This window comes from Jaculus jaculus, chromosome 15 (assembly GCF_020740685.1).
Source record: "Jaculus jaculus isolate mJacJac1 chromosome 15, mJacJac1.mat.Y.cur, whole genome shotgun sequence".
NCBI lineage: Eukaryota > Metazoa > Chordata > Mammalia > Rodentia > Dipodidae > Jaculus > Jaculus jaculus.
Window position 1 is genome coordinate 62,067,556 of NC_059116.1, and position 25,204 is coordinate 62,092,759.

At 40.5% G+C, this 25,204-nt stretch overlaps 1 protein-coding gene across 1 annotated transcript in view; it reads right to left on the reverse strand.

Annotated features, from left to right (window-relative positions):
• Stam (signal transducing adaptor molecule) overlaps positions 1 to 24,703 on the reverse strand; it is a 102,011-nt gene extending 77,308 nt beyond the window's left edge. Inside the window, exon 1 of the mRNA XM_004662351.2 lies at positions 24,471 to 24,703. Coding sequence (XP_004662408.1) covers positions 24,471 to 24,510 — 40 coding nt within the window. The 5' untranslated portion in view covers positions 24,511 to 24,703. The remainder of the gene's footprint in view (positions 1 to 24,470) is intronic.
• Between the last annotated feature and the right edge of the window lie 501 nt (positions 24,704 to 25,204).

Here is a 25,204-nt window from a genome sequence, read left to right on the forward strand (position 1 = left end):
AGGATGAAATAATAGAGGAAACTCTATACCAGATATGTCTAACCTGTAGCCAGGCTGCATGTGGGTAGCTAAGATAGTAACCCAACACAGGAAACATTTAGAATATCAAACAGACAAAACCAGAAAAGAACCTCTGCTCATCATATTATAATTAAACTACTTAAACACACAGACCAAAGAAAATTAAATTGAAAGCAGTAAGAGAGAAGTACCTAGTCACCTACAAAGGCAAGCTCATCATGATAGCAGCAGATTCAAAACAAACTTTAAAAGTCAGAAATCTTGGAATAATATACTCCAAGATCTAAAAGACAACTGCTGGGCTTACTGCCTTAGGGGTTAAGGCACTTGCCTACAAAGCCAAAGGACCCAGGTTTGATTCCCCACAACACACATAAGCCAGATGCACATGGTGGCACATGCATCTAGAGCTTGTTTGCAGTAGCTGAAGGCTCTAGTGCACCCATTTTTTCTCTCTCTGCCTCTTTCTCTCTCTCAAATTAAAAAAAAAAAAAAAAAAAAAAAAAAAGATTCACACTTGGTAGAAACATTTGCAGGAAAAAAATACATTATGTATTTCTTAAAAATTGCCAACAGAGTACTATATTCAGCAAAGCTACGCATCCTAAATGAAGGAGAAAGAACTTTCCATGGTAAAAACTGGCTAAAGGAGCCGGGCATGGTGGTTCACGTCTTTAATCCCAGCACTTGGGAGGCAGAGGTAGGAGGATCGCCATGAGTTTAAGGCCACCCTGAGACTACACAGTGAATTCCAGGTCAGCCTGAGATAGAGTGAGACCCTACCACGAAAAATAGAAGAAGAAAAAATAAGAAAGAAAAACAAAACTGGCTAAAGGAATACAAGACCACTAAACCAGCTCTACAGAAAATACTTCAGACTGAAGAGAAGGAAAAGCACATACAGGAGGTCACTGAAAAGAATAAACCATGCTTGAATAATACTTACTGTAAAGAGTAATAGAAAAACAGCAAGTGCTACAAAATGACAAGAATTAATAAATTCTTTCCAGTAAGTACCAATGGTCTCAATGCCCCAACTAAAAGACACCATTAAGAAAGGAGATTTAAAGGCAAGGAACTTCTGTTTGTTGCCTCCAAGAAATTTACCTCTCCATAAAAGAGACACTACCTTAGAGTGAAAAGGATAGAATATGGCTATTGAGAGCAAACACACTGAGGAAACAAGCAAGTGTTGCTGTTCTAATATCTGAGAGGATAGACTTCAAACCAACACTAGTCAGAAGAGATAAAGGTCACTTTATACTGGTAAGAGAACAATCCAACAAAAGGGCATGACAATTCTAAATACACATGTACCAAACATGGTATACCCAATTTCATCAAATGCACACTACTAAATATAAAGTTGCACTATAGTAGTGGGTGACTTCAATACCCCACTCTCACCAATTGACAAATAATCCTAGGCAAAAATGAAAAGAGAATCATCTGAATTAAGTGGCATCAGGTAATAAAGGGCCCTAAAAAGCCTTTATGGAATATTCCATCCAATGCTGTAAAATATATATTCTTTTCAACAGCACATGGATCTTCCTCTAAAACAGATCATATATTAGGACACAATGAAAATCTTAACAAACAGGAAAACTGAAGTAACTCCTTGCACTCTATCTAATCACAATGGATAAAACTATAGATCAACAGCAAGAAAGACTATAGAACATACATAAATTCATGGAAATTGAACATTACACTACTGAATGATTAATGGGCAATTAGGGAAATCAAAAATTCCTAAAATCAAATGATAATGTAAACATAACATATAAAAACCTATGAGATATAATGAAAGCAGCCCAAAGAAAGAAGTTTATACCTTGAAATACCTCTATTAAGAAATTTGAGGTTAGTTGGCTGAAAGAACAAATCCTTAGGAAAACCAAAGAAAAAGAGAAATAAAAACAAATCAATAAAATTAGTGATGAAGGCGGGCTTGGTAGTGCACGCCTTTAATCCCAGCACTTGGGAGGCAGAGGTAAGAGGATGGCCTTAAATTCAAGGCCACCCAGAAACTACATAATGAATTCCAGGTCAGCCTGAGCTAGAGCAAGACTTTACCTTGAAAAAACCAAAAGAAAAAAAAATTAGTGATGAAAACAGCACCATTACAACAGATACCAATGAAATTCAGAAAATCATAATATACCTTAAAAGCATATACTAAATTGGAAAAGCTAGAAGAAATGAATGAATTTCTAGATATACATAACCTAGCAAAAAGTAAAGCTAAGTGAGATAAACCATTTAAGCAGACCTATAACAAACAATGAGATCAAAGCAAGTATAAAAAACAACTCTCAACTAAAACAAGTCCAGGCACAGATGGATTCACTGGTGAATTTTATCAGACTTTCACAAAAGAACTAACATCAATGCTTTTAAAACTATTCTATAAGAGGTCAGGCATGGTGGTGTATGCCTTTAATCCCAGCACTTGGGAGGCAGAGGAAAGAGGATAGCCATATGAGTTCCAGGCCACCCTGAGACTACATAGTGAATTTCAAGTCAGTCTGGGCTGAAGCGAGCCCCTACCTTGAAACACCAAAAAATAAATAAATAAATAAACAAACAAACAAACAAATAAATAAATTTTAAAAAACTATTCTATCAAAAAGAAAAGGAAAAAACGCTACCAAACTCCTTTTATGAAGTCAGTGTTGCCCTGATACCAAAACTGGGTAAAGACACAAACTAAAATAAGAGGAAGAATAAAAGAAAGAAGGAAGGAGGGAGGGAGAGAGGCAAGAAAAGAGAGGGGGGAGGGGAGGGGAGGGGAGGGGAGGGGAGGGGAAAGAGAAGGGGAAGAGGAAGGGAAGACAGAGGAAGAAATTTGAGGCGGCCAGGTATGGTAACACATGCCTTTTATCTCAGCAAAGGTAGGAGGACAGAGGTTAGACTGGGACTATAGAGTAAATTCCAGGTCAACCTGTGATAGAGTAAGACCCTGGGGGTGGGGGGAGACAAAATTTAAAAAAAAAAAAAGCTTTGGGCTGAGGAGGTCATAAGCCCTAAGGCAGAAACAACTACTGTTAGCTGGCTAAATGTATATATTATACCCACCAAACTGCCCTCTAAGTACTTACATTTATGATCATATATTAATGCTACTCTTACTTCTTTTTTTTTGTTTGTTTTTGTTTTTTCGAGGTAGGGTCTCACTCTAGCCCCAGCTGACCTGTAATTCACTATGGAGTCTCAGGGTGGCCTTGAACTCACAGCAATCCTCCTACCTCTGCCTCCCCAGTGCTGGGATTAAAGGCATGCGCCACCATGCCCAGCTTTACTCTTAGTTTTGATCAGAGCTTTTCTTTTCAGGTGGCAGTGACCACTGGGGTGACTCAAACCTCACCACAATGCTGAAAAGTGATAGTGGAGTGTTCAGCACTAAGTGAGACATCCTTCAAGGCACAGGGTCCCTCAAGGGAAAGGCGGTGGAAAGAATGTTTAAGAGCCAAAGTGGGAAGTGTATACAACGCTATCATTCAGACACACAGTGGCCTTGATATTCATGACCTCACAGTGGCTGATACACACAAAGAGAGAAAAGAGATAGCCTCAAAATAGGAGAGAGACTAGAGAGAAAGAAGGGATTCAGTGGAGGGGAGGCTAGGAGGGGGAAAAGTGGATAGTGAAAGTGGAGTATGTCTATATTTACTGAACTTGTCAGTAATAGTTAAAAAAAAATCTCAACACAATAATGGCAAACAGAATACAGGAACACATCAAACACAACATTGACTCTGATCAAGTGAGTCTTATCCCAGAGTTGCAAGGATGATTCGATATGTGCAAATTGGTAAATATAATACACCATATGTGACAGTTTGAATATATGGCCCCACAAAATCAGGCATTTTTGATTAAGATTAAACTTCCTCAGCTGAAGAGTGACTTAGCAGTTAAGGCATTAGCCCGCAAAGCCTAAGGACCCAGATTCAATTCCCCAGTACCCACATAAGCCAGATGTATAAGGTGGCACATGCATCTCATCTGGAGTTCATCTGCAGTAACTAGAAGCCCTGTCATGCCCATTTTCTCTATCAGATTCTCTCCCTCTCTCTCTCTCTTAAAAATAACTAATTTATTAATTAATTTAATAAGCTTCCTACTTAAGTTTCCAGCTGGCAGATCAGGAGACATGTCACTGGAGTCAGATCTTCAGCCCAGCCCCATTAGGTGTACAGAAAGTTTCTGCTGGTTGTCCTGTTTGCTGGCTCTTGGTGCTTGCTGGTATTGGTTTATTTCTTTCTGTGGGTGCTGAAGAGAATCAGCTTCCTCTGCCATTGACGGTATTTCCTCTGGATCTGTAAGCGTGAAATAAACCCTTTTCTCTCATAAGCTGCTTGTAGTCAGATGTTTCCCAGCAATGAGACAGCAACTATACTACCATATAAATGGACTGAAGGACAAAAAATAAATAAATAAATAAATAAATCCATGATCATCTCAATAAATGAGGGGAAAAAAATCCAACATCTCTTCATGATAAAAAGTCCTAAGGAAATTGGGAATACAAGGTACATATCTCAACATAATAAAGGCCATACATACATACAACAAATCTATCACAAACATTATACTTACTAGGAAAAAATCTCAAAGCATTTCCATAAAAATCAAGAACAAGGGCTGGAGAGATGGCTTAGTGGTAAGGCACTTGCCTATGAAGCCTAAGGTCCCCAGTTCAAGGCTCAATTCCCCAGGACCCACGTTAGCCAGATGGACAAGGGGGCTCATGCATCTGGAGTTCGTTTGCAGTGGCTGGAGGCCCTGGCATGTCCATTCTCTCTCCTCTCACTCTCTGCCTCTTTCTCTCTCTGTCACACTCAAAATAAACAACAACAAAAAAAGGTAAAAATCAAGAACAAGACAAGGGTGTTCTCCACTCTTATTCAATATAGTACTGGAAGTTTTAGCTATAGCAATAATATAACAGTCACAAATAAAAGGGACGCAGGTGAGAAAGGAAGAAGGGAAATTACTGTTATTTGCAGATGATACAATTCTATCAACAAAGGACCCTAAAAAGTCTATCTGAATGCATACTCCAGTGACACAATCAGTTAGCACCAGTACTTAATACAAAACTACACAAAAAAAAACTGATTGAGCTGATACTTTCAGCGAAGTAGCAGGATACAAAATATAAACAAAGAAATCTACAGCCTTCTTGTATACAAACTTCCTGAGGATAAAATCAGGGAAACACTCCCATTCACAAATGTCCTCCTCCAATTAAAATACCCTGGAATAAAACTAAGCAAGAAAGTGATGGATCTCTATAATAAAAACTTTAAAATACTAAAAGAGAAACTGAAGACAACAGGAAATCAAAATATACCATATATACATAGATTAGAACAATCAATATTGTAAAAATATCTATCTTACCAAAATCAATCTAAAGATTTAATAGGATCCTGATCAAAATTACAATGGCATTCTTCACTAAAATAGGGGAACAAAACCAGAAAATACATTTGGAAACACAAAACAAAAACCTTGGAGAATCAAATCAATCCTGATCAACAAAAAACAAAGATGAGACTTCCGTTTAAGATGGCGGCATAGGAACCACACCAAAGCAGCCTAGGGGAGAAAAAGCTGAAGAAAACCCAGCAAAATACACACTTTTACTAAAAAGTGAGGTGTATAAAAAATTAAAATGACAGCAGAGAATTAGGAGAAATCCAGAGCATCCAGAGCCCACACAGGCAGGCCGAAGCAGCTCCATAAGCAGCGGCTCCAGCTCGGGTAACAGCAGCTCCAGCAGCAGCAGCTCCAGCAACGGCAATGCCAGTCCGCAGGGCCATAGTTGCCAGGCTCAGATAGCCCCACAGGAAAAGCCAGTGCCCAGCTCCAGAAAACACAACAGCAGTCCAGCAAACCAGCCAGCCTACTTGACTTGAGACCAAAATCATCCAAAAAGGTAACTGGGATTGCACCAGGGAAGGGTATCACTTGGTCACAAGCTGACTTGGAACCATCAACAGACCAGAAATCTTAAACACTTTGTTGATAGAGGATCTGGTTGTTATAATACCTACTCTTGCATAAATACTCGGTGCTGTTTTGATTGAATGTGTACAGTGTTTAGTTAAATTTTGGAATCTACCTGTATTATGTTCCACACAGCCTAATTGAATACTCCCATAGCAGGCAAACTCAACACCCAGGAACACTTCTGTAGATAATCTGAGTGTGTTAAGGGCCACACCTAATATCTTAATCTCCTACCCTGAAGACATAAAACATCAGATCTACTGATACAGCTAAAAATACACAGCTAACTAGAAAAATCCAAGCATTAAGTTAATCCAAGATGCAACACTATATACATTATAACACAAGAAACACCAAAAATCAAGACAATATAAATCCACCAAAAAGTACTAATGAATCAGAAATGACCTCTAGTGAGAACAAGTTAGAGGAAATGCCTGAGAAAGATTTCAGAAGAATGATTGTAAATATGTTCAAAGAAGTCAAAGAAAAAAAAAGAATGAAAGAGGAAATCAAAGGAAAAAATAGGAAATCAAAGGAATCAAAGAAGACCCAGAACACCAACTTAATGAAATAAAGAAGGCAATACAAGACATAAATAAGGAAATAGAAATAATAAATAAAAAACAGTCAAAATTGCTAGCAATGAAGAACACAGATAATGAAATAAAAAACTCTATAGAAAATCTCACCAGTAGAATGGATGAAGGAGAGGACAGAATATCTAAACTACAAGACCAGGTGGCAGATCTAATACAGTCCAACAAAGAGAAAGACAAACTTATAGAAAAGTATGAGTGGGAATTTCAAGATATTTGGAGTGATATATTCCAAGTTCTGAAAGATAACAACTGTCAACCAACTTTACTTTACTTTATGCTGCAAAGCTATCCATTCAAATAGATAGAGAAAAAAGGACATTCCATGACAAAAGCAGGATAAAGGAGCATTTGAAGACAAAACCAACTCTACAGAAAATACTTGAAAGAATCCTCCATGCCAAAGAAAAGGAAAAGCACACATATAAGGAACCAGGAATACAATACTCAAATACAATTTAACACAAGAAAGGAAAGGTAGAACCGGAACCAAAAAAAAAAAAAAAAAAATTAGCATACATAAATACTCACCTTTCAATAATATCTCTTAATATCAACAGCTTCAATACCCCAACCAAAAGACACAGGTTTGCACACTGGGTTAAAAAGCAGGATCCTACAATTTGCTGTCTCCAAGAAACTCATCTTTCTACAAAAGATGGACATTATCTTAGGATAAAAGGTTGGAAAATGGTGTTTCAAGCAAAAGAGCCTAGAAAACAAGCAGGGGTTGCTATCCTAATATCTGACAAGGTAGACTTCAGTCCAATGTTACTCAAGAAAGATAAGGAAGATCACTTTATATTGATTAAGGGCACACTCCAACAGGAAGACATTATAAACCTAAACATATATGCACCTAATATGGGGGCAGCCAAATTCATCAAACAAACACTATTAGTACTTAAGGTCACAGATAACACAAAACACAGTGGTAGTAGGTGACTTTAACACTCCACTCTCATCAATTGACAGGTAACCCTGGAAAAATAAACAGACAGGAATCTGGACTAAATGAGGTCATAGAAGGAATGGACCTAACAGATATATACAGGACATTTCATCCAAATGCTGCAGAATATACATTCTTTTGAGCAGCACATGGAACATCCTATTAAATAGACCATATATTAGGACACAAAGCAATTCTTAACAAATACAGAAAAACTGAAATAATTCCTTGCATTCTATCTGACCATAATGGAATCAAACTATAAATCAATAGCAAGAAATGCTATAGAGCACACACAAAATCATGGAAACTAAACAATAAGTCACTAAATGATAAATAGGTCAATGAAGAAATCAAGAAGGAAATCAAAAAATTTATAGAGTCAAATGATAATGAGAACACAACATACCAAAATCTCTGGGACACGATGAAGGCAGTCCTCAGAGGTAAATTTATACTTTAAGTGCCTATATTAAGAAATTAGAAAGGTCACAAGTAAATGACCTAATGCTTCACCTTAAAGCCTTGGAAGAAGAAGAACAAGGCAAACCAAAAATCAGTAGATGGGAAGAAATAATAAAGATTAGGCAGAAATTAATGAAATAAAAACAAAAGAACAATCCAAAGAATTAATGAAACAAAGAGTTGGTTCTTTGAAAGGATAAACAAGATTGATAAACCCTTAGCGAATCTGACCAAAAGAAAGAGAGAAGAGACACAAATTAATAAAATCAGAGATAAAAACGTAACATCACAACAGATTACAAAGTAATTCAAAAAATCATAGGGACATACTATAAAAGCATATACTCCACAAAATATGAAAATCTGAAAGAAAAGGATGATTTCCTTGATTTATATGACCTACCTAAATTAAATCAAGATGAGATTAATCACTTAAACAGACCTATAACAAGCATGGAGATCCAAACAGTTATCAATAAACTCCAAACTAAAAAAAAGCCCAGGCACAGATGGATTCACTGCTGAATTTTACCTGACCTTTAAGGAAGAGCTAACACCAATGCTTCTTAAGCTTTTCAAGGAAACAGAAAAAGAAGGAATTCTACCAAACTCCTTCTATGAGGCCAGCATCACCCTGATACCAAAACCAGGCAAAGATAGAACAAAAACAGAAAATTACAGACCAATCTCCCTCATGAACATAGATGCAAAAATTCTCAACAAAATATTGGCAAACAGAATACAAGAATATATCAGAAAGATCATTCACCCTGACCAAGTAGGCTTTATCCCAGAGAGCAGGGATGGTTCAATATACACAAATCTATAAATATAATACATTATATAAATGGGTTGAAGGACAAAATCACATGATCATCTCATTAGACGCAGAGAAAGCGTTCGACAAAATCCAACATCCCTTCGTGATAAAAGTCCTACAGAGACTGGGAACAGAAGGAATATATCTCAATATAATAAAGGCTATTTATGACAAGCCTACAGTCAACATATTACTAAATGGGGGAAAACTGGAAGCTTTTCCACTAAAAGCAGGAACAAGACAAGGGTGTCCACTGTCCCCACTTTTACGTAATATAGTTCTGGAAGTCTTAGCCATAGCAATAAGGCAAGAGACACACATAAAAGGGATACAAATTGGAAGGAAGAGATCAAGTTATCATTATTTGCAGATGACATAATTCTATATATAAAGGACCCTAAAGACTCTACCAGCAAACTGTTAGAGCTGATAAAAGATATACAGCCAGGTAGCAGGATACAAAATAAATACACAGAAATCAGTAGCCTTCATATATGCTAACAAGAAACAGAGAGGATGAAATCAGAGAATCACAATTGCATCAAAAAAAATAAAATACCTTGAAATAAACCTAATCAAGGAAAAAAAAAATCTCTACAATGAGAACTTTAAAACACTTAAGCGAGAAATTGCAGAAGACACTAGGAAGTGGGAAAACATCCCTAGTTCCTGAATTGGAAGAATCAATATTGTGAAAAGAGCAATCTTACCAAAAGCAATCTAAACATTTAATGCAATCCCCATTAAAATTCCATAGGCATTCTTCATGTAAATAGAAAAAACAATCCAAAAATCCATTTGGAATCACAAAAAAACTCGAATATCTAAAATAATACTGAGCAACAAAAATAAGGCTGGTGGTATCACCATACCTGATTTTAACCTATACTACAGAGTCATAGTTAACAAAAACAGTGTGGTACTGGCAAAAAAGCAGACATGTAGATCAATGGAACAGAATAGAGGACCCAGATGTAAGTCCAGGTAGCTACAGCCAATGATAAAAATGCCAAAAAAAACTCATTGGAGAAAAGACAGCCTCTTCAGCAAATGGTGTTGGGAAAACTGGATATATATCTGTAGAAGGATGAAATAGATCCTTCTATCTCTCCATGCACAACAATTAAGACCAAATGGATTAAAGACCTTAATATCAGACCTGAAACTCTAAAACTGTAGAGGAAAAAGTAGGGGAAACCCTTCAACATATTGGTCTTGGCAAAGGCTTTCTGAATACAACCCCAATTGCTCAGGCAATAAAGCCACAGATTAATCACTGGGACCTCATGAAATTACAAAGATTTTGCACTGCATAGGACACTGTGAAAAAAGCAAAGAGGCAACCTACAAAATGGGAAAAAATCTTCACCAGCTATATATCTGATAGAGGATTAATATCTAGGATATACAAAGAACTCAAAAAGTTAAGTAATAAGAAATCAAAGAAGCCAATCAAAAATTGGCTATGGAGCTAAATAGAGAGTTCTCAAAGGAAGAAATACAAATGGCATATAAGCATCTAAAAAAGTGTTGTACATTACTGGTCATCAGGGAAATGCAGATTAAAACTACATTGAGATTCCACCTCACTCCTGTCAGATTGGCTACCATCATGGAAACAAATGATCATAAATGTTGGTAGGGATGTGGAAAAAGAGGAACCCTTCTACACTGCTGGTGGGAATGCAATCTGGTCCAGCCATTGTGGAAATCAGTGTGGAGGTTCCTAACACAGCTAAAGATTGATCTACCATATGACCCAGCTATAGCACTCCTAGGCATATATCCGAAGGAATCATCTCATTTCCTTAGAAGTACGTGCTCAACCATGTTTATTGCTGCTCAATTTATAATAGCTGGGAAATGGAACCAACCTAGATGTCCCTCAACTGATGAGTGGATAATGAAGATACAGCACATTTATACAATGGAGTTCTACTCAGTGGTAAAGAAAAATGAAGTTAAGAAATTTGCAGAAAAATGGATGGATCTGGAAAGGATTATACTAAGTGAGGTAACCCAGGCCTAGAAAGCCAAGCGCCACATGTTCTCCTTCATATGTGCATCCTAGCTACAGATGATTGGCTTCTGTGTGAGAAGGAAAATCTCAGTAGCAGAGGCCAGTAAGTTAAAAAGGAGATATAAAGGGAAGAGAAAGGAAGGGAGGACGGTACTTAATAGGTTGGTACTGTATATAAGTAAGAAGAACGATTGAGATGGGAAGGGGATATGATGGAGACCGGAATTTCAAAGGGGAAAGTGGGGGGGGGGGGGGTTTACCATGGGATATTTTTTATAATCATGGAAAATGTTAATAAAAATTGAGTATAAAATTGAATACAGGGTATTTCAGAACAAGATAAGGATGATGACAAACAAATACACAATAGAGAAACATGTGGATTCATTAAAAACAGATTCAAACAAAAAAAAAATAAATAAAATGACTACCAATTTTTAAAAAAATGGAGCCAGGCGTGGTGGCACATGCCTTTAATCCTAGCACTCAGGAGACAGAGGTAGGAGGATGGCCATGAGTTTGAGGCCACCCTGAGAGTACATAGTGAATTCCACGTCAGCCTGAGCTAGAGTGAGACCATACCTCAAAAAAAGGGGAGGGCTACAGTGTTATCCTGCAAAGCCTAAGAACCCAGGTTTGATTCCCTAGGGCCCACGTAAGCCAGATGCACAAAGAGGTGCATGTATCTGAATGCACTTGCAGAGGCTGGAGGCCCAGGAGCAGCCATTCTTTCTCTCTCTCTCTTTCTCAAATACATAAAATGGCCGGGCGTGGTGGCGCACGCCTTTAATCCCAGCACTCAGGAGCCAGAGGTAGGAGGATCGCCATGAGTTCAAGGCCACCCTGAGATGACAGAGTTAATTCCAGGTCAGCCTGGACCAGAGTGAGACCCTACCTCAAAAAAAAAAAAAAAAATACATAAAATGTATTTTAAAAAATAAATAATAGGAAAAAATGGAGGTAGGGGGACACCAAAACAACTACAAGGAATTTCAAAGCTAAGGACCTGCCACATTAACCACCACTTGCAGTGTGTGCTTCTCAAGTATTAACCAGAGGCAGATGGCCAAGGATTATTAGTTGAGAGAAATCTTCTAACACAAAAAATAAGGAAAAGGCAAACAAGTGACAAAGGGATAAAAGAAGACTGAATAGGGCTGGAGAGATGGCTTAGTGGTTAAGCATTGCCTGTGAAGCCTAAGGACCCTGGTTCGGGGGTCAATTCCCCAGGACCCACGTTAGCCAGATGCATAAGGGGGCACACGCATCTGGAGTTCATTTGCAGTGGCTGGAAGCCCTGGCGCGCCCATTCTCTCCCCCCCCCCCCTTCTCTCTGTCTGTCACTCTCAAATATATAAATAAACAACAACAACAACAAAAAAGAAGAAGACAGAATTAAACAGTTTAGGAGAAATTGTATCTACTTAAAAGAGAAAGACCACAGATGTGTAGAAAGAGAAGGTAAACAGTCTTGGAGGACTACAATTCAAATAACAAATATGGGTGAAAGATAACATCACCTAGATCCTCAATGACAGATTCAATTGCTTTTAACTTCTGATGGACAACTTCCTTACATACAAACAATATGCCATGATCATAATCCCCTGTCACCATCATCCCCCTCCTGAAACCCCAGTCTCCTGAATCCCTTCCAATTTCCAACTAGTCTGTTATATTCTGATGTTGTCATTTTTCCTCTATTATGCAAGTCTTGTGTAGATGGCATTGAGCCACTGTGTGGTCATGAACACCATGGCCATTTTGTGTCTGGAAGACAGTACTGTAAGCACTCTTCCCCTTTTTCTGGCTTATTCTGCCACTTCTTCAGCAATGGTCCCTGCAGACTCAATTTTTTAACCTAACATGGACTAAACCATACCAAGATTCTTACTTGCTTTTTTAAAAAATATTTATTTGAGAGCTGGAGAGATGGCTTAGCAGTTAAGGCACTTGCCTGCTAAGCCAAAGGAACTCAGTTCAATTCCCCAGAACCCACATAAGCCAGATGCACAAGGGGGCACACATGTCTGGAGTTCATTTGCAATGGCTGTAGGCCCTGGTGTGCCCATTCTCCCTCTCTATCTGTTGGTCAGTTTCTCTCTCTCAAATAAATAAATAAGTGCTTCATGGTACGAACTGCATACACATACACACACACACACACACATATTTGAGAGAGGTTGTAAATGGGTGTGCCAGGCCCTCCTGCAGCTGCAAACCAACTCCAGACACATGTGCTACTTTGTGTGATTACCTTTACATGGGTATTGCGGAATTAAAGTAAGTACCTTTAACAGCTAAGCCATCTCTCCAGCCCAAGATTCTTACTTGCAATAGTCGGTCTTAATCATGCTTCCTTCCTCTCAAGGCTTTCTTATCAATTGCACAAAAAATACTTAATTCCTCATTTAAAATACAACTGAAAATTAGATGTAGGTCATGGGAAGTTTAAAAGCAGAAAATAGTACACAACTCTCTCCAATGTCTTTCCAGGCTAAAAAGTCTAGTCTATATTGCAGTCATTACTTAGCAACTACCACTAGAATAAAACAAGCATCCAACAAAGAGGTGGTTGGTGCTAAGTCACAGGCACTGGTACACAGAATACCTATGCCTATCTATGTATATCATCAGTTTCCTGTTGTCATATAGAAGATTGCCTCTTCCTTTTGTAACAGGTTCATGAAGCTCAAGTTTTAGAGACTTGAGTCAAGATGGTACAGCCCCATCTGTTCAGCCTCTAGCAAAGACTTTACTCACAGCAGATGTCATAACAAATGTGGAGCACATATGGAATTGACCATCCAGTAAAACAGGAAGCCAGAGGGAATCAAGGACTAGACTCATGTGTTTTATAACAATTCACACTCACATAAACTAACCAGAGTCCCATAAGGACTATATGAATCTCAGGGATTGGAAAAATGGCTCTGTGGGTAAAGAGCTTGCTATGCACACATGAGGACCTGAGTCTAGATTCCAGCAACAAAGTAAGAACAGGGCATGGTGGTGGGCACTTGGAAGGTAGGTAGAGACAGTAGGGTCCCCAGGGCTGGCTGGTCAGTCACTCTAGCCAAATCAGTAAGCTCTAGGTTCAAAGCGAAACACTTTCAAAATTAGAGTGGACCATGACTAAGGAAGACATGAGCATCTGCACACCCATACACCTATAAACAGATAAAACATGCATGTACACCACACACAAATAAACATGCAAAAGTAAAAGAATTTAACCTCTTCCAAGGACAATGCCTCCAAATGACCTATTGATTTCCCACTAATTCCTACCTCTCAAATTTACCTGTAATTTTTAAAACATCCAAAATATATTATAATTTACTTGAAAAATAATCACAAGTTCTGCTTGAGTAGTTTCCATATTCATGCTCTCCTGAGGCCAAGTAGTCTAACTTTTAGAAAAAAAGCTTCATTAAACTCAAGTTTTAGATCAGGCAACCCAATAAATGTCAACACAATTCCACAAATGTCCTAGAACTTTGCAGGTAGGTCCTCAACTGCTCTAAAGCCCAGTAAGACTGAGTTCTCCTCAGTTTAACATTTACTTCAACTTAGGAAAGGAAAGCCAGTAGCTATTTTGATTTGGTAGTACATCAACATAATTCATCTTGGACTAATAGCCAAGCAGATTTCTCTTTTAAATTACCTAAGTGTAGTAGGTAGGGCCTGGAAAGATGGCTCAGTAGTTAAGACACTTGCCCATAAAACCTAATGACCTGAGTTCGATTCCTCAGTATCCATGTAAAGCCAGATATACAGAGTGGTGCATGTATTTGGGGTCCATCTGAATGGCTGAAGACCCTGGTACACCCATTCTCTCTCCCTCCCTCCCTCTTCTCCCTTCCCCTTCCCTCCCCTCCCCATCCCTTCCCTCTTTCTTTCTCCCTCCCTCCCTCCCTCCCTCCCCCCCCCTCCCAGGTGTGGTGGCACACTCCTTTAATCCCAACACTCAGGAGACTAAACTGTGAGTTCAAGGCCAGCCTGGGACTACATAGTGAATTCCAGGTTAGCCTGGACACCTTGAGAGACCAAAAGTAGAGTGGGTGGGGGGGGGGGGAAGGAGGGAGAAGAAAATACCTAAGTGTAGTTTGAGAAGAAAAACAACAGCAATAGGTTGGAGAGATGGCCCAGTAAGTAAAGTGTTTGCCACATAAGAATGAAGATCTGGATTTGGATCACCAGAACCCATGTGAAATGCTAGGTGTGGTAATCCCAGTCCTGGGGAATCTCTAGAGCTTATTGGCCAGCTAACTGGAGTCCCTGAGCTCTTGATTCAGCAGGAGACCTTGTCTCAAAGAGTAAGGTGGAGAGCAACTGAAGTAGACAACTGAAAGTGGTCTCTTGCCTATACACACATGCTTACATGTTCACACACATACATATTCAAAGACATATCAGTATGCATACACACACATGCACACAACACAAATACACATGCAAAAAAAAAAAACACAAACATTTAAAACATCAACAGCAACAGGACAGTGAGCCATGTCCTAGCAAGGGGAAAAGACAAATCCCTAAACCCACCACCACCAACACATCTTCTATAGCAAGGTTCCACCTCCCAATTACCATCAACTGGGGATCAAGCATTCAAAACACATGAATTTAGGAGGAAAACTAACTCAAACCACCACATCACATTTAGAGAAGTGAGAAATATTGACAGGATTATTACCCACCATGTACACATTGTAGGGAAAGGACTGTCAATTCAGTCAACTTGGAGATGTGACAGTTCTTCAAAAATGACCAATGGATCAAGGTGACCCAGTATTATGGTTGTGGCACTGAGTTCAATTCCCAGTACACAAAAGAAAACAGACCAAAAGCAAAAGCAAAAAAAAAAAAAAAAAAACAGGAAAAAGAACTACTGAAGGAAAAGGCATATAAGACAAATCTGAAAAACACAGATGTGCAGAACCAATAACAAGTGAAATAAAGCTTTAGAAACGGAAGTTACGGACGCAGTTAAAAAAGAGTCAGGGCAGGAATAGTGCCCCATGCTTGTAATGCCAGCACTCAGAGACAAAGGCAGGATTATTACCAAGTTGAGAGCCAGCCTGGTCTGCATAGAGTTCCAAACCAGCCAAAGATGTATCATTTTTTAAGTATTTTATTTATTTATTGGAAAGAGAGAGAGTAAACGTGCACACCAAGGCCTCCAGCCACTGCAAATGAATTCCAGACATGTACATCCCCTGATGCATCTGGCTAACATGGGTCCTGGAGAATGGAACCTGGGTCCTTTGGCTTTGCAGGCAAATGCCTTATGCGCTAAGCCATCCCTCCACCCCAGCTCTTTCGTTTTGATGATTAAGGGATAAGAGAACAGCAAACAGAAACATAAGGCCAGACATGGTGGTGCATGCCTTTAATCCCAACACTTGGGAGGCAGAAGTAGGAGGATCACTGTGAGTTTGGGGCCAGCCTAGGACTACAGAATGAGTTCCAGGTCAGCCTGGGCTAGATTGAGACCCTACCTCAGAAAACAACAGAAAAGATTATAATCAAGAAAACTATTAATAATTCATTACTGGAGCTTCCATCACTCTGCTTCCTCCTAAAAAAAGTAATATGGATAAGTATCATAATAATGCTAAGATGAAAAGAAATCATTAGATTCTGGATATATCTTAAGTAGAGCTAAAAGATCTTGCTGACAGAAGGATGTGAAGTGTGAAGCAAAGCATCAATGATGACTGCTAAACATTAAACTGACTTTGCAAAATATATTAATGAGGCATCTAATGAGATGGCAAGGATGAAGGAATGAGGCTTGAAGAAAGAACGAAGAGTTGAGTTTTTGACAATTGTTTTCATACTCCTAACAAAATCCAGGTGGAGATGTTAAGTACATGGATATCTCAATCTCCAAATTCAGAGTAAGACCTGTCTATAAAATTAGGAGTAGTATGAATAGCACAGTATTTAAAGCTTAGAGATTAGCGTTTCTGTTTAAATCTCACTTTATAAGTAAGAAGCATGGGAACTTTTCTACATGGATTTATTTGCTACATTATCTTAACACTCTAAATTAAGACTATTACTACCTTACATTACATAGTAAATATTAGGAAACAGGACTAGAGAGCTGGCTCAGCAGTTAAGGCACTTGCCTACAAAGCCTAACCAGTTCGATTCCCCAGGACCCACATAGAGCCAGATATACAAAGTGGCACATGCATCTGGAGTTTGTGTGCCGGGGCTAGAGGCCCTGAGTTCCCATTCTCTCTTTCTCTCAAACTGTGGGGCTTGGTAGCACATGCCTTTAATCCTAGCACTCAGGAGGCAGAAGTAGGATTGTGAGTTTGAGGCCAGCCTGAGACTACACTGTGAATTCCAGGTCAGCCTGAGCTAGAATGAGACACTACCTCAAAACAAAACAAAATAATAATAATAATATTATTATTAGGAAACAAAGATATATAATATCTAGCCAACTAGCCCTAAGCCACACTACTGAGAAACAGCAAGCCTGAGATGTGAATTCAAGTAATATCACTCCAAAGTCTAAATTCCTACACTAAGTTATGCTGCCTAGTAAAGCTCCAAGAGAAAAAAAGTATCAATGGAGAGAAGAGGTTCTAAAAGAGACGCCCAGGGTATTCAATATTTGGACACCAAAAATATACACACGGGGTGGGGTGGAGAAAGTTTAATTCCTCAAAACCCACAAATAAGGCACAAACAGGAAAGAAATTGAGGGGCTGGAGAGATGGCCCAGTGGTTAAAGCATTTGCCTGCAAATCCCTAACTACCCAAGTCCGATTTCCTAGTACCCACATAAAGCCAGATTCACAGTGGTACATGCATCTTGCAACGGCTGGAGGCCCTGGTGAACTCATTCTCTCCCTCTGTCTTTCTTCTCCCCATCTCTCTCTGCTTGCAAATAAATAAATAATTTAAGAAAATTTCAGATCAATAGAGAAATGGATGAGGAACTGACTGCTAGAATTTGCAAAATGGAAGTCAGTAAGTGAAGGAAATGGCATAAGACAGCTGGAGACAAGTGTGAGCTTGATGGTGTTATCTTTACAATTTAAGTTGAAATTAGAAGAAATACAAAAATAAGATTCATTGATTCAGTAAATATTTACTGAATATTTATTAGTGTTGGAGATTGGTCTCATGCTAAGAGTACAGTGGTGAACAAATGTAACAACAATCCCTTTCCTGATGGAACTAAAGTACTCGTAATATGTTTGGTACTTTAAGGAAAAGGGTGTCTTTAGGGAAAAGCTTTCTATCTCAGTATCAGATATGTTACATTACATAAATTGGTCAAATTGAGTCAGTTTGAGAACTGAATTTTTTAAAAGTACAAATATATACAAATTTTCTGATTAATGGTGATATCAAATGTTTAACTAAGGATATTTTAACGCAACTGATACTCAGTGGTAGACAAAATGAAAAACAGTATTGTTAAGCATAGTCTGCATTATGTACTCTATAACCTATTAGTAAAAAGTTGTACACAGGGGCTGGGGAGATGGCTCAGCAGTTAAGGGCACTTCCTTGCAAATCCCAATGACCTGGGTTCAATTCCTCAGAACCCATGTAAAGCCAGATGCACAAAGTGGCACATGCATCTGCAGTTTGTCTGCAGTTGCAAGAGGCCCTGGCATGCTCATTTTCTACCTCCTTTCTGTGTGCAAATAAATAAATAAAAACATTTGGGGGGAAAAAACTGGAGCTGGAGAGATAGCTTAGCAGTTAAAGCACCTACCTGCAAAGCCTAATGACTCAATTCCCCAGTACCGACATAAAGCCACATACACAAAGCGGCACATGCATTTGGAATTCGTTGCAGTGGCTAGAGGCCCTGCAGCACCCATTCTGTCTCTCCTCTCTCTCTGCTTACCAAAAAAAAAAAAAAAAAAAAAAAAAAAAAAAAAAAAAATTTTTTAAAACTGAACACAGGAGTCTTTTGGACTCTACCAAAGGATTACTGAGGGTTTCTAAGGATTTTTTTTTTTGCTAAATTTTTCAAAATATTTCAGTCAATGGGTCCTGAGGAGAGAACTAATCCAAATACCAAAACTTGCTTAGAATTTAAAAAGTAGCTTTGAGCTGGAGAGATGGCTTAGTGGTTAAGGTGCTTGCCTGCAAAGCCTAAGGACCCAGGCTCTATTCCCAGAACCCAAGTAAGCCAGATACATATAATGGTACATGTACCTGAAGTTCATTTGCAGTAGCTATAGGCTCTGGTGTGTCCATTCATCATCCCCCCCCACTTTCTCTCTTTCTCTCTCTCTCTCATAAATAAATACTTTTTTAAAAAAGCAGCTAAACAAAGCAATGTTCCTACATCTGAAACAAAGCAATGTGCCTACATTCAAGAAGCTTACTATCGAGCCAAGCATGGTGGCAAGGTAGTAGGACTGCCAAGAGTTCGAGGCCACCCTGAGACAACATAGTGAATTCCAGGTCAGCCTCGGCTAGAGTTAAGAATCTACCTTCAAAAACAAAACAACAACAACAAAAAAGGCTTACTGGGCTGGAGAGATGGCTTGGTGGTTAAGTGCTTGCCTGTGAAGCCTAAGGACTTCAGTTGGAGGCTCGATTCCCCAGGACCCACGTTAGCCAGATGAAGAAGGGGGTGCACATGACTGGAGTTCATTTGCAGTGGCTGGAAGCCCTGGTGCGCGCCCCCTCCCCCTCCCCCTCTCCCTCTCCCTCTCTCTCTGCTTCTCTCTCTCTCTGTTGCTCTCAAATAAATAAAAACAAACAAAGGGTATTTTTTTTTCAACAGGAAAATAAATTTTTCTTTAATCAATAAAGAAAACAAACTCTCCAAGACCCTCACAGGATTTCCAACAAGTACTAGGTGTCATGGATCTCAGAGGACAGGGAAACTCACTGGGCTTGGAAGGGTAGGACTGAATCTGGAATTTATGTCAAATTGGCATAACAGCTTTTCTAGAATGTAAGCAGGAAAAGTCCTCATGCCTAGCCACCTCTAGTCTTAAACACCTAGTTTTACAAAGTTATACTTGTGGCTTTAGACCTGACAACATCCATCCATCACGATTACATGGCTTGAACATTACATTTTTTAAAAAATGTACTATACAAAAATTCAAATCTCACTTTAAGGCCATGAATTTCATGTACCGTAAGGCAGTCTGGTATTTTTTTAAAAAAGGCTTACTAGCTAGCTAGCAGGCTCAAAGACACATTTTTAACTCAACATTTATTAAAAACCTATACAGAAATCATCAAATAAAAGGCCAAACCAAGGTCATAACTATTTGATACCTAAAAATTTAGTTAAAAGGATAAAATAATTTGTAGTTGACTAACAGTACCAATAATTTGTAGGAGGAAATTACAATGGACTAGAACAATGGTCCCCAAATGGAAGTTTTTTGGCACCTTAGGAGTCATTAAATAATGCCTAGAGAATTTCTTTTTAATTTATTTTAGGCAGAAGTCTGAAAACAAACACCAGATTCATGCACCAGTTTGTGTATCTAGCTTTAAGTGAGTACTGAGGAATAAAGGCAAGTAGGCTTTGCAAGCAAGTTCCTTTAACCACTGAGCCACATCTCCAGTCCTGCCTAGGAATTTTTAAGTCATAACTAGCAGTTAGGTATCACTGACATCTGGTGAGTAAAGGTCAAGGATGAGGCTAAACACCCAACATAATATTGGACACTACTCACCCCATTTAAGGATGTTTATCTAGTCCATACTGTCAATAACATCATTCTTAAGAAACTTTATGCTTCAGTAATCAGGAATTAATTCAGATATAGTAATTTGGATTCTGAGTTGATATAAAATATGAGGGTATGCAGAAAAAGGTAAAATAACAGAAGCAAAAGCATAAAGGGAAGAAGCCTATGCTTGAACTGGGTGGTAAGGTACAAAGAACAGGTTTGACATTAAGAAATTAATCTGGGGGGGAGGGAATTACCATGGAACTTTTTTTATAATCATGGAAAATGCTAATAAAAATTTTAAAAAAAGAAATTAATCTGAAACCAATGCAAATGTGTATTCAAAAAAAAAAAAAATCAGGCCAGGCGTGGTGGCGCATGCTTTTAATCCCACACTTGGGAAGCAGAGGTAGGAGGATCCTATGAGTTCGAGGTCACCTTGAGACTACATAGTGAACTACAAGTCACCTGGACTACAGTGAGACCTTACCTCAAAAAAAAGAAAAAAAAAATCAGTAGGAGTAAGTGTTATGTTGTTGGCCAGGGAGGTCCCTGATGGCCCCAAAACATTATAGAACATTGCCAAGGCCCTTGGTTTCCCACCAGGAATAGATGGTAAGACCATATTGCTGAAGACTCCACATACTTGGGCTGCAAAGCCACTGAGAAATCCTGTTGGAACTGAGCTGATAGCCTCTTCCATGTAGACCAGATGACAGAAAGCTGGAAGAAGACATTCTGCATGTAGTTCACTGGGAGAGAGAGAAATCACCAGTGAAGATACTCAACAGTGGACACTGCAAGCCTTATATTTGGCCAGCCAGGCCAAATGAGACAATGGGTGCAACAGTGGCACATCTGTCATGGGGGAAACCAACTGCTCTCTAATTGGTCTGGAGGCCTGCTCCTTGGGAGGGTATACATCCCTGATAATGAAAACCTATGAAAGGGGTAATCATAAGCCCTAGGGGTGTAACATCTGCTGCTATCTGGCTAAATGTATATATTATGCTTATCAAACTGCCCAGTAAACATTTCTCTTAATGTTCACACCCTTATAATAATGCTACTCTCACTTTTGGTAGAGAATATTCTCTTTTCAGATGGCAGTGACCATGGGATGACTCAGAAGGCATCATGGTGCTGGAAAGAAGTGACAGCAGTGCTCAGTACTGCAATATCTTTATCACCCCTTCCAAGGCTCAGGGTCTAATGCAGAAGAGGTGGTGGAAAGAATGTAAGAGCCAAAGGAAGGGTAGGACTGCTTACAATGTGCTTCCCCTATACACAAAATAGCCTGGATATCCATGGCCTCACAGTGACTGACACTACCTACACAAGACCATCATAAGAGGAGGAAAAGACCATGACATCAAAATAAAAAAGAGACTGGTTGAAATGGGGAGGGGACATGATGAAGAATGAAGTTTCAAGGGGAAAATGAGGGGAGGGAGGGTATTACCATGGAATATTTTTTAAAAAAAATATTTTTGTTTATTTATTTGAGAGCAACAGAGAGAGAAAGAGGCAGAGAGAGAGAGAGAGAGAGAGACAGACAGACACACAGACAGAATGGGCGTGCCAGGGCCTCCAGGCCCTGCAAAAGAACTCCAGGCACATGCAGCCCCTTGTGCATCTGGCTAACATGGGTCCTGGGGAATCAATCCTCAAACCAGGGTCCTTAGGCTTCATAGGCAAGCACTTAACCACTAAGCCATCTCTCCAGCCGGTCCATGGGATATTTTTATAATCATGGAAGGTGTTAATAAAAATTTGGAAAAAAAAATCAGTAGGAAAGTGTTATGTCCTAGGCTGTGTTCCCAGGATCACAAAAACAAGTCAGAAGGATATAAAAGTGAACGGTTGGCTGGTAGCTAGATTTTACAGGATCATTACAACCAGATCAAGGTGCTGATAACAGAAGCAGCAAGTATTGTTTTATTCTAAGCATTTTTCCTATTGATGTAGTAAGTAATAAAACTGCTTAGAACAGCAACCTGGTCTCCATGGGTGTATCTCTTTGTCAGTGAGTAGTGTGTTGCACAAGTAGTTGTGCTAGGTGTTTATCAAATACTACTTCCTAATTCATTACTTAGTTAGCATTACCACTGATCTCTAAAGTTCCACCACTAAGATTCAGGACATTCATTTAAACAAGAACACAATGCTTGCACCTGTGCCTACAACACAAGGGCACCAAAATACCGTCTCTAACAAATACTATTTCATTTAGTTATACAACAGAATTGTGCTCTCCCTCTTTAAAAGGGAAGACATTGGAACTTACCCTGCCTGTGGTTTCACTGTGAGTTGGGAAGTGGTAGAAATAACTCTGAATCCTTTCTCTATTCTTTACCCAAACCTCCAAACTTCAGTGACATGCTACAAAGAAAAGGTCAGGGCTAGAGAGATGGCTTAGCAGTTAAGGCATTTGCCTGCAAAGTCAAAAAACCCAGGTTCCATTCCCCAGGACCCAGATAAGCCAGATGCACAAGATGGCACATGCGTCTGGAGTTTGTCTGAAGCAGCTGGAGGCCCTAGAGTGCCAGTAATCTGTCTGCCTCTATTTCTCTCTCAAATAAATAAAAATAATAATAAAAAAGTTAAAAGGGAAAAATTCAAAACTCTTATTTCATAACAGATTCGTAAGTCTATCAGCATACACACACACACACACACACACACACACTTTTGCTATAGCAATCATTAAATTCAACCTTGTGAAACCTGGATATGGTACTGGCTTTCATTCCACACTTCAGTGCCAAGATAGTTCTTTAAAAAAAAAATTTTTTTCTTTGCAAGCAGCTTTAGAAGAGAGAATGGGTGCGCCAGGTGTAGTACAGTCGCATATGAACTCCAGACACATGTACCACTTTGTGCATCTGGCTTTACATGGGTGCTAAGGAATGGAACCCAGGTCGTCAGACTTTGCCTTTAAACAATGAGCCATCTGTCCAGCCCCTCTTAAGAGAGAGAGAGAGAATGGGCATGCCAGGGTCTCCTGCCACTGCAAACGAACTCCAGACACATGTGCCAGTCTGTACTCTGGCTTTTGGTGGGCACTAGGGAAAAGAACTCCAGTAGGCAGACTTTGCAAGCAAGTGCCTTTAAATGCTCAGCCATCTCTCCAGTTCTCATCCCAAGGCAGTGCTTTTAAGTGCATTAAAATCGCCCCCAAAATTCTTCAAGAAACTCAAATCACATTATTACTACTTTCAGACCAAGATAAATAAATAAAAAGCTAATTTGCTGAATTAGCACTGTCGGTATGTAATACCAACGACTGAGATAACAAAAATTTAGCATTTCAGATACCTTCCTGTATACAAAATCTTTCACACTTTCTAAAGTGCAGAAACCCAGCCTGAGCAAAACATCCCAGAGGCTCAAGTCCTCAGTTCTGTTTCAACTGTTGCCAAGTATTTCGTCTTCATCTATCCCAACATTTCAGCCGACGCTTAACCAGAGCTTTCTCTCCTCCACGGCCGTACACGAGATTTTTCAATCCCCTAAGGAACCTTGCCTAAACCATTCTGACCGGTCCAGATACTTTCCATTCGGCCAGTGAAACTTCAGTGTGAGGCTTATAAGAATCCTGCTGCAGCCAAGACACTGCCAGCCCTGCACGGCCCTTCCCGGAGCCACGTCCCCGCGGGGCAGCCTTCAGCAGACCCCCTACCAGGCCCTCTGCCCCGACCCCGGCAGCAGCTCCTGGGCGTCCTCGGCCCCGGGTCGAGGCCCGTCCGAGGTCCTGAGTGCCGCCCGTGTCTTCCCAAGGCGATGCGCCGAGCCCTCGGCCTTGTCCCGGCTCTTCACCACAGAGCTTCGGGGAAGCGAGGCGGGCGGCCGCGGCCCTCGCTCGGGTGACACTCACCAACATCCTGGTCGAAGGGGTTGGTGGCAAAGAGAGGCATGTCCAGTGCGTGGCCGAGGTGTCCCCCGGGACTCCCCCTCGACACCACGGCAGTCAGGGTGCGAAGAACGAAGGAAGACACCTCGGCAAAAAGAAATAAGGAAAGGCGACGGAGGCGGACTCCAGAGGGGCCCCGGTAGCTCCTCCTCACACCCACCCGCAGCGGACCAGGCGGCGGCGGCGGCCTCAGCGGAGATGCGGAGCAGGACCCCGCGCGCGCGGGGCATGTCGGGAACGCGGGCGTCCTCGGCGGTGCCTACGCCAAGGCTGACCGGAAACGCGCCTGTCGCCGGAGGCCCCCCGCGGGGCGTCATCTCCCCCCAACCCCTCCAGGTTTCTCTGGGGCTGTTACACGCGCGAGCAGAATTGATGGCTGGGACCCCTGCTTTTGCCCTGGTCATGAGTCTGTGGAGGGCGGGGTCCTTCGGGCGTGCCGAGGCCGACTGTGGCCGCCAGGCTTGGACCCGGCGCAGGAGAAAGACAGAAAGAAAGGGCTGCGGGAGGCCCAGTGCGGCCTCTTCTCCCTGCGCTGAACAGGTGGCGCTTTCAGCGGGGTCGCCCTTGGCACGCAGCCTCCCTTGGGCCGTCTGTGAAAAGCCTGTGCGTCGCCCTCCCTGCCGGGGTGACTGGGACCGTGCCGGCGCGAAGTCTCGAGAGCTGCAGGCGCCGGTGCGCTGCCCGGCCCGGGGCGTGCG